General features: G+C 36.7%; 1 protein-coding gene across 1 annotated transcript; it reads left to right on the top strand.

Moving 5' to 3' along the window:
* Positions 1-909: 909 nt before the first annotated feature.
* Positions 910-10,332, top strand: LOC104220071 (SH2 domain-containing protein A-like). Its single transcript, XM_009770878.2, has 12 exons — positions 910-1,207; positions 1,880-2,035; positions 2,916-3,122; positions 3,393-3,482; positions 4,841-4,918; positions 5,010-5,174; positions 5,715-6,077; positions 6,912-7,195; positions 8,142-8,304; positions 8,899-9,236; positions 9,825-9,902; positions 9,991-10,332. Exons 1-12 carry the CDS (start codon positions 1,070-1,072, stop codon positions 10,007-10,009), a joined length of 2,079 nt encoding a protein of 692 aa, XP_009769180.1. The 5' UTR covers positions 910-1,069; the 3' UTR covers positions 10,010-10,332.
* Positions 10,333-11,045: the final 713 nt, after the last annotated feature.

Raw genomic sequence — 11,045 nt, 5'->3', positions numbered from 1 at the left:
AACGGTAATAAAATCGGGCAACAAGAAAAAAAATGTATTTAGTAAATCAAGATAATTAAGCCAAATATAAAAATGGTTAAGCGACCGTGCTAGAACCACGTAATTCGGGAATGCCTAACACCTTCTCCCGGATTAACAGAATTCCTTACTCGGATTTCTGGTTCGCAGAATGACAAACAGAGTCATGTTCTCCTCGATTCGGGATTAAAACCGGTGATTTGGGACGCCTTAAAATTCTCAGGTGGCGACTCTGAAATAAATAAACAAATCCCGTTTCGACTGTCCTTTAATTTGAGAAAACTCCTTCGCATCCTCGCGGGGGGCGGAAGAAGGAGGTGTGACAGCGCCGTGATCTTCACCCGATTGCGGATATTTCGATTTTCCGTTATTTGACTCGATAAACTTCCCTCAATCATTATCTTGTTCGATCTCGATTTTGATCGGTCTCAGGGCCACGAGCTCGGCAACCTAACTTTGCATTATGATTTGATATGACTCAAGGTTGAACCTTGATACATCATATTCTAATCTCGATTAGTCATACAAAGGGCAAACCCAATTATAACCGTACGTAGACTTTAAGCTCTAATTTCCTTATTAGGCAAAGGCCTACAACATTTCAAAATGTGAATAGTAGAATATTATAATTTCGTAAGCGAAAAAGCAAATTATAAATAGGCGGAAATCGTGCTGAAAAAAGGAAGACTTTCGCGTTGAAAGCGCCGATTTAAAAATGACAATTCTTACCGCACTTTTCCACTTAATACACCCATTAAATCCTACGTGTCGCTCGTCTATTTGTTTAACTGTTTAAATGTACCGCTAGTCCGCGATACATACGATTCTGCCCAAATACTTCTTTGGTTTGGGGGGAAGTGTGAAAGACTAGAACCTGAACTGCCGATTGACACTACCAACCGTTATTTAACAGCCGTCAAGAAAACACCATTGCCCCTAGAACTGCTTCAACAGAGAGTGACGAATACAACAACTGCTTCGTTGGGATTTTGGACTTGTTGGTATTCTTTTCATTATTTTTTGTTTTTTCAAGAAAGCTGAAAAGGGAATTATGGGTATTCAAGATTACGGCTTTTTGGAAGATCTTCAAGTGGAATTCAAAGATTATGATGCCACAAATGGGGTCTTTCTCTGCTTCTGGTTTTACTTGAATAAGGCATCAACTTTACCCTCCACAATTCTTCTGCAGGTAAAGCTCTTTTATAGCTATTCTTTTCATTTGTTTTTGGTTTATTTGCAGCTTTATTTTCTCTTGATTACCTCATTACTATTTGGGACGTATTCATTTGCCTTTTCCCCTTCTATTCAATTTGATCTGATGAAATCTTGATAATGTCATATAATTATTTGTAGAGGTTACTTTAAAGTTTCCGATTTAGGTTTCATTCTTGTTGGAAAGATTCTTACTTTATAGCTTGTACATGGTTTAGATAATTGCAAGTTGCAAACTTTGTCTTCTGGCTAATGTGAATTGTTCATATTTTCTGGTCATTTGCCTTTAGGATATGTTTGCCACCTTAGCAAAAGTCTCATTTATATCGTGTTCAGGATTACCCGAGTACTGTCTTTGTCTTTAAGTCATATAGTATTTCATCATTACTTCGTGTTGCCTATTAGCTTTTGATTTTTGGTAATTGAATTTGTGACCAAGTGTAGCTATCTGCAAATCATGCCTTCCTACTAACAGATAGAATTTTTTTCAGAGTTGCAAGTACTTTTCGACGAAGTCATAAACCTAGCCATGTCCCTCCATTTGTTTCCAGTAAAATTAAAGGAAGAGGCTTTCTATTGACTATGTTCTGCAAGATAACTTTTCCTTTGCACCATTTTTCCTTTCATATGGTTTTTGATGATTATGCAGAATCATTCAGATGTCACATCCCATGCTCCTTTCCTGTTACTTGATGAGAAGAAGAGACTTTTGCTTTATCCTTTACTAACTTCGTGGAGGGAAGATGTGTATGCAACTTCAGAAAGTGAATTTTCTACGAAGAAATGGGTTCATGTTGGATGTGAGGTAAATAACTTTTACTTTATTCTTAGCAGTTGATGCGATGTTTTCCCATTTATCTACTTTAACATGGTCGTGTTGCTAATTTCTTACTCCACAATGGGCATTGTTACCTTCTATAGTTAATTTTTTTTGTTGCACATTCTCACTATATTAGGCATATTGATATTGACAATAAGTTTGCTCTGGACAAGGGAGCTTTAACACAAAAAAGGGGCAGCTCGGTGCACAAAGCATTCCCGCATTAACACAGGGTCCGAGAAAGGGCCGCACCTCTAGGGGTGTGATGTAGACAACCTACCCTAATGCAAGCATTAGTGGCTACTTCCACGGCCCGAGCCTGTGACCGGTCAAATGGAGACAACTTTGCTGTTACTCTAAGGCTCCCCTTCAAGAGCTTTAGCACAAGAATAGGGAAATCAAAAAACTGGTTTAGGCCTAGTGGCTTTCCACTTCTTTATAACGAAATGAAAATAATTACAAATGAATGTTTTTCTGCCCCAAAATTTTGGCAAAGCTAGATTGATTACAGAACTCATTGTCCAATAGCTCTATGAGTCATCTGCTTCAACTGGTTTTGTTCCAACAAACTAAACTAGTGATATCAGCCATGTATGTTCTGACAGCACAAAGAAGAGTAGATTAGTAGGATTGTTGGTATGACATGATGTGTTACACAAATTGAATTTGTATGCACAAACGAGATCTTTGATAAAATGTGCCCTGAGATGGAACAAAGGTAATACACTAATGGGATCATCCTAAAGCTACCATCAGTCCAAGATCTCATCAGGTTGTCATCTGCTCTTCTCTGACTACCAGAATTTTGGTGACTTTGTCTTGTTTTATGGGTGTTTAAGCAACCCTTATCCTTGGAGCATTTCAGGTCACAGAAAATCTTTTGCGCCTCTACCTTGATGGGGAGATTGTAGGCGAGAAGTCTTTGACGTCCTCACTCAACAATGATTCAGTATCAGACAGTTCTGAAATATCGTTTCCTTGCATTAGTGGAAAGGGTTCTCAGCTGGATGGTTATGTGTACAGTGCAGAGCTCTTGCCAGTAGTATCATCTATCAAAAATCACTATGTTAAGGTAAACAACATTGTCATTAATTTTACGAAGATTGTGTCTACTCATGTGCCGAGGGTCTATCAAAAACAACCTCTCTACCTTCCCAAGGTAGGCGTGAGGTTTGTGTACACACTACCCTCCCCAGACCCCACTTGTGGGATTCCACTAGGTTTGTTGTTTTTGTTGTTGTTGTTGTTGTTGTTGTTGTTGTTATTGTTGTTGTTATTGTTGTTGTTGTTGTGTCTACTCATGTATTTACTAGTTTCTGCTACCGCTTTGTGCACCTATCAGGACCCTCCAGTACAACTATCTATCGATAGTTCAAGCGCGCATGAAATTGAAGAAGACACTGATGGTGTTTGGAGTATTGTTGGTGGAAAGGTAATAAAGATACACTACTTTGAAATTCTTTGGAAAAGATATCCTGGGGGAATGGAAATCTTGATAAAATTATTTGCATGCAAATCATTGAGGAACATTATAAAAAGTTGATCCCGCTTCCCATTTCAGACTTCTAGTTCTGTTTTGAATAGTCTTCCAGGATTGAGTATTGTAACTTTAGAGTGTCTCAAACATATGCCATAACTACACAACTTTGTCGTATATCTTCTATTTTAAGTTGATATTTAATATTGGAAACAAAGCTAGGTGGTGAAAGATTGCTATGTTACATGAAATCCACACTCCTCCAAGTCCTTCAGTGATGCCAGAATGTCATTGACAACCGTCAAAGATTTAAGATCAGAAACGGTTAACTTTGATATCTTTATCGATGATAAAGGCATACTGTAGACTTTTTTTGTAACGCTGGTTCTTCAAAAAAATTCTAAAGTATGCCTCTTTTGGTGATAAGATGTTGAATTTTACCATTGCTGATCTTAAATCTTCAACTGTTGTCAATTGACACTCTAACATCTCTCAAGGGCTTGAAGGAGTGTGGCTGCATTAACCATGCAATATGTTATATAACTTTGCATATATTGGAATATTGAGACCTACTTTTGTCATTCAAGAGCTGTTGCATAGTGACATGTTCAATTGTTGGTAAAGCTCATTATCTGATCATCCATCTCAAAATAGATAGGAATTAGGCGTATCTTCTTATTGGGGATAATAATGTGTAATTTATTAAAGTGAGACTACTTGCCTATTCGGCCAAGCTGCAAAAATCGGATTATTTTGAGAAGTGCTTTTCTCAAAAGTACTTTTGGCGAGAAACAGTTTGTGTTTGGCTAATTAATTTAAAAAGCACTTCTGAGCAACAATTAGTGTTTGACCAAGCTTTTAAAAACCGCTTCAAAGTGTATTTTTCTCAAAAGTGCTTTTGGAGAGAAGCTACTTTTTCTGCTTCTCCAAAACTGCTTCTGCTGCTCCTCAAAATCACTTTTTTCCTTCCAAAAGCTTGGCGAAACACTTCAACTATGAAAAATAGCACTTTTTTTTTTTTTTTTGAAAAAAAGTGCTTCTTGGATTGGAGAAGCTTGGCCAAACAGGCTATAATCCAGCACACTACTGTTTAAAGGTAATTAGTGTGCTGGTTGAGGTAGTGGTAAGAAAGCAACCGAGTTAGAGAGAGAGAGAGAACTACAGTATTCTGAGATGAACATGGTGAAAAGCTGTAGGTGATACATTTGGTGCTCTCATGAAATTAAATTAGCAAGAGGGAGTTTGCTCCTTTACGTAATTATGTTATTGGTTACAAGTTTCTTTTTACTCCTTTACCTGTATGTTTAATGCAGGCCTCCTGCCGGAGAAACTTTTCTTTAGATGTAACACTGATGGATAACTTTAGTCGCCCCATAACCGAAGAAGTGGAGGTTTGTTGTTTATTTGTCCATACAAAAAAGTTTAATGAAGTCCTTAAGTTAGCTGCAAGTGTTCTTATGGATATATGCTATGCTTTTAAAGGTTGTTGCTTCGCTTGTGTATGCCGATGACGAAGCACCAGTTGAGAAGCCAGTTGATGATGAGGCACCTCTTCTTACAAATTATGATGGAATTGAATATGCTTCTTCTGATAGACCAAGCAAAGTAATTAGTGGACGTGCTTCCTTTAAGCTCAAGATATCTCAGGTACCATACTGGATAGTTGTATTTCTTCTTTTAACACATGCAATACAAAGTGGCCAGAAGCTGTCTGTTGATTGCAATCTTGAATAAGAAAATACTTGCTTTGGAAGAAGGTTTATTAATTCAGGAAACAAATAATCTCCACTTGCAACGAAGATCTGTGATTAATGAGGCAAATATAATATTGGTTAGTAGGTGTTAGTGTTTGTTCCTCTTCCCGTTGAGTTATTTTAACGTGATCATAGCTGTTGCAGATTTAGGCACAGTTAAAATGATAATTATTCTATGGGATGAGCACATCAATGTGGATATACTTTGTCTCACAAAACTCTTCCTAGTTTATAATCTGTGAACTTGAGCACCCTTTTCTGTAGCTGCTCACGTGTAAGGTTTATTACAACATTATGTAGTGTATTGTTGTAGTTCACTTCTACATGGAAATTGATGACAGGTTATGCTTGGAGATGAATTAAAATACTAATGCTATGATCACTTCTTTCTATTAAAACCATTTAGAAAATTGACCTTTTGTCCCAATTGCAGCTTTCATCCAAGTGCGATAACAGGCTCTTCTGCATTAGGTTTGAGATTCCAAAAATGGGTAATTATCCTTTCCTTGAGGTATTCTCCAGACCAATCCGGTGTATTTCTCGGAATCGTAACACTAGGGCGGCCTCTCTAATGTTGAGGAAATCATCTTTGGGAATCCATTTACTAAATGGATCTCAATCTCCTATATTGGAGGATGGCTCTTCTGATCTGCCCTGTATTGTACGTGAAGCAAAACAAAGTCCTTCATCAAAGCGGGTCAAATTAGGACAAGAGAAACTATGTGCAAATTTTAAGGATGATTTTGTGCTGCAGCAAGCTAATGGTGAATCAAAATCTCATTCCTGGATCTCTGAGGTATTTTAAACATCTGCTTCATCCTATTATTTTTAGCATGTTCTGACACTATTTCTTGGATGACATAACTAATATATGCTTATGGATGCTGCTCCTTGTAAACTAGCTTACTTGCTTAAGTGGTGAATAAGGTTGAAAGTACAAACTATTGCTGGTTTTTGAAAATTAAGCTTCTTTTTGTCATCATGCTGTTAAAAACATCATTTGTCACTTAAAGCAGTGCAAAGTGAGGGTTTGTCGCTTCACGGGTGAAGTCATGCACTTTAGAGAAGTGTGCACTTAAAAGAATATCGCACAAGGTGATACAAATAGTAAGCGGTCATTTTTTTGAATCTTAATTTTAAGAAATTGGATTAACATTGGCATTATTGTTTACTGTATGTTGAACTTAGTTATTCTTATTGCTTTGGTAATTACAGTTTTATATTCATATATATGCACTTCTCTTCAAAGGAGTGTGTCCTTCAATATTCAATTTTCACTTCCTCATGTACCTTACTGCTTTTTTTACGCTTTTCACTTTTAAAAATGCTGGTCCTTCTATTTTTCCTTCAATGCCACTCCGTTTCCTCAGTAATGCCTTCTAAAACTTCTCATTTTGGCAACACGTGCTTCCTATTAGGGTCACCAATTGCACGGGACTGTGATCTAGAATAATTTTATTACTACCTGATTTTCTCATCAATATTTATTGCTGGTCCAATCATCATCATCATAATTATTCTCCTTGTCATTGCTTCCCTGTACCAATTTTTTCCTGTAATCTTGTCTTGTTTACAACTTCTTAATTATTGTCATTATTATGATCTCTCCCTAAACATGCATTGGAAATAGGATAACTATGCATATCTGAATTCTTTGGTGGCAAGACCAGTCAGCCATGGTGGGGCACAAAATTTCTCCTCTGATTCAGAGAACAGTGAAACCACAAACTCTGGTATTGATGACTTTCCAAGTAACAGAGATCCAATCTCAGATGTGGATGTTTTTAAATACTGCCTCGGTGACCTGAATGAGAGGCGTCTTCTTCTCAAGGAAATGGCAATGAGTGCTAAAGAAGAAGAACTTGCAACCTTTGCGGAGAGAATTTCTTTATTCTCTGGATGTTCACACCACAGGTATATTTTCATTTTATTGTTGCATGTCGAAGTGACGATTACTAACACCATCTAGTTTGTAGTGCTACTTTTGGCATTTATTCCTTTCTTTAGGAGTTATAGCTGTTATTTCCTCATCTTGACGATTACTATTCTCCGTGCTACTTTTGACAATTACCAACACCATGGATGTATTAAAAATTTTGAAAGAACCAAATCACTATATAGAGCATAAATACCAGTTCCATTTATAAGGGGTGGCAATAAGCAAAAAAGCATTTTCTATTTATCTCATAGCGCAGAAAATCAGAAGGTTTTTGTGCCTTATGTTTTATGATCCCCCCCCCCCCTTGTTTCCTTTATCTTTGTTTGCATTTGAAATTGCTAACTTGTTGGAATAACACTAGTAAAATAGAGAAACAAGAAAGGAGATCTGGAAGGGTAATTCCTAAGTGCTATTGGCCTCCAAAAGTAAAAGAAATCCTCATAAATGATCTGAAAATGACTCTGCTCCTGAGAAATGACTAGCTCAGACGCATAGCTGTTTTGCCAATTTTTTTACTCATTAATTCATGAGGTTTAGAATAAATTATTTTAAACAATTAGAAATAAAGAAAAAGTTCTTTCTGAAAAGCAACAGATTCTCTGTGACATCACTAATAGGATCAAATATAAATTTAAGATGGAAGGATTGCTTGTTTCCTGATTGCGGTAAAAGGTGTGCACTTGCAATATGCATCTAGGGCAAATTTTAACTATGAAATTAGTATATTGATTTTGAATTTATGGATCAGGATTAGATTGGCATGTAGTTCATAGGATATAAACAAAATATACATGTCGGGTTTCCATTTCCATATTCATTTCATTGTTGTCATCACTATTTAGTTACCTTGTATACTGTTGTCTCTACCAGTTTGTGCAGAATTTTGCTGTTCAATTTGTATGAATAACATTACTTTTTTAGACATCAAATATCAATTTCAAAGAGGCTGATAGAAGTGGGAATCAAATGTTGGAATTTAATATCCGATGACAACCACCATGTCCTTTGGGAGAATTTGGTGTCTGGGCTTCAAGAGCATTTCCTGAAGATGACATTTGGCCATACCAGATCTCTAACTTATCAGGTTCTCTTTTTTCTCTGTAAACTTGTACATAGTCTGAAAAACTACTTCAAAGAGGGCGTAACTTTGCTGTTATTCCCTCGGTTTTTTGGAAAATACCCACATATTCTCCGAGGTTCCAAATCCACGTACACACCTATTTGGGAAGGCCATTTTACACTTCCAGAGACAGGTTTTGCTACCCATTGGAAGGGTTGACACTGTAGCAAGAAATGTTTTCTTTTATCAACTATATTCCGTTTCTTGACTTGCAATGTCAATTGGGTGTGTGGGAAGATATTATAACTAGATGTGATCATGGGATAAAGTGTAGATAGCATACTTGGGAAGTCGGTAAGAGTGTATCTCAGTTTTTTCCGACCATACCGAAATTCCACCAGCTTTTAACAGTTTCATCATTCTTGAGTTAAACACAAACTTTCAAAATAGTTTTTGCGTGAAGCTACACCACACATAATAATTCTTCACCTTTTTGTCAGGTTTTTCTGACTTCACTTTATATTAAGATCTCATAGATATCTCCTTAAATTGCTTTACCTAAATTATCTTGCAAAAATGGCCTGCTAGAATATGCTGATGAATTTGTCTAACTTGCAGGATTTTGACCTCCTGAGGAGAGTCTCTGGTTGTCAAGATCTAGTTTCTCAAGACAATTTTGAAAAGGTGTGGTGTTGGCTGTATCCAATAGCTTTTACGTTGTCACAGCAGTGTATTACTTCATTGTGGGGTTCTGCACCACCCGTGTGGATTGAAGGGTTCATTACCAAGGAAGAAGCAGAATCTTCACTTAGAGGTCAAGACCCAGGTACTTTTATACTGCGGTTTCCCACATCAAGGAGCTGGCCCCACCCTGACTCTGGTAATCTGGTCGCCACGTATGTCGGAAGTGATTATACCATTCACCACAGACTTGTGTCCCTCGACTTCATTTACAGGTATTTAATTTACCATTTATGTTCTTGATGTTTCCTTTCTTACTTTTTACCTAATTCCATTGCATTGTAAAAGAAAGCTTGGGAGAGGAGTGGGAAAATAGAGAATGTATTTCCTTTCCTTTTTTGTAAATTTCTATTCCAATCACATAACAGGGGAAACTTTAGGCCAAGAATAGGGTAAGAGATACTTCCTTTGTCCCTCCATTTTACCGTCTTAGTTTGTACCAGAATATCATCCACCTTCTCAGATAGAAAATTCCTTTCAGAATTATGCTTTTAGCTGGATGATACATCAGTGTCAAATACTGGTCGAATAATCGAATTCTTCTGCATGTGGCATGAGATGTTATGCTTGTAAATCTCTGTTGAACCAATTAATCTAGGAGAAGACAGTCTCCCCTAGCCTTGCATATAGATGCCAGCGAATATTTGAAGTTTAACAGCATGTATATAGGCAAACTATGTACCAGTCAATGGGAAGAGAACTACTACGAGTCTTGAATTGCTTTTGTATTTCTTGCATACATGTGAGGCATAAGATTTGATCTCAGCATCACTAAGAGGGTCCTTTTCTATTGTCCATTGTAGTTCTGGCGCCAAGGGAATGACGATAAAGCCAATTCAAGATATGCTGCTCGAACAGCCTGAGCTCAGGCGACTTGGGAGGCAAGACTTCTTACTCTTTTGATTATCACTTATCCAGTCAACTCTTTTATTCTTCTTTAAGTGATTGTTAAAAGTCTTAAAATTGCAGGATTGTGAGAAGCCAGTAGGTTACTCAAAGGTTTGCACTTTTATAGCCATGTCAGAGATATGAATGGACCTGTTACTAACAAGCAAGGGAGAATGGAAAGGGATTTCAAAGAAGAAGAAAAAAGAAGATAAACTAAGAGGGGAAACAATGGGGTCTATCCTTTGTATATATGAATGTCTGAGCAATTTGTTGATGTATATCCTGTGGATTTCTGATGATATTAATACCCGATTGCATATAGATAGTATTGATTTTAGGCTTGTAACAATATGGGGTTAATCTTTATAATCAGAATTTTTGGAGCCAGAATGAGTGCAGTAGAGAAGGAACTCTTTATGTTGAGAGTTCAGTATGACTCCATCCTCGTTGCATTGAAAGCAAAGATGTACAGATTGATCTGCGAATGGAAAACCTCTTGGTACGGAACGCATTATTCCTCCTTAGTGAGTCTATATGGTGCAAATTCTTATTAGTCGGGTCAGTGAAATTCAGATACCGAATGAAGAGTGGCCATCTATTTTTCTCCTAACGTAAAGTTGACAGGTAAGAAGTAATGCAAAATTATAAGCGAGTTGCAAGTAACAACATTATGCATTTTTTTGGATTACAAGTTTTGCCAAACCTTGGCATTCTCACTTGAATTGAGCATAATTTCCGTCGTAAGAATGAGTAGGGATGTCAATGGATTTTTAAAAATCGACTAAACTGGCCGAACCGTAGTGCACCGAATTGATTTTTAAGTTTCTTTTAATAAAGCCATAAGTTTTTATATAAATCTACAACCGTACCAACAATTAGGGTAAGTCTTTTATTTTATGAAAATAAACCAAAAAAAATACCGAACCGTATCGAATAAATTTACATATGGAAAACATATTTATATATTAAGTTTAAAAATAATAATGTATTAAATCTTTCCTTGGGTCTTGGAATTATGAAAATGGTTACAAGCCAACAAGTAATTAAGATCAAAATTCTAATTCCCAAACCTATTATGCTACTCCTATTGAAACTAAATTATTTCCAGCATATTCACTAGCAAGAAACAAAGTATT

Source organism: Nicotiana sylvestris, chromosome 7 (assembly GCF_000393655.2).
Source record: "Nicotiana sylvestris chromosome 7, ASM39365v2, whole genome shotgun sequence".
NCBI lineage: Eukaryota > Viridiplantae > Streptophyta > Magnoliopsida > Solanales > Solanaceae > Nicotiana > Nicotiana sylvestris.
The sequence above is the reverse complement of the archived record's forward strand: the minus strand, read 5'-3'. Positions and strand labels throughout refer to the sequence as shown.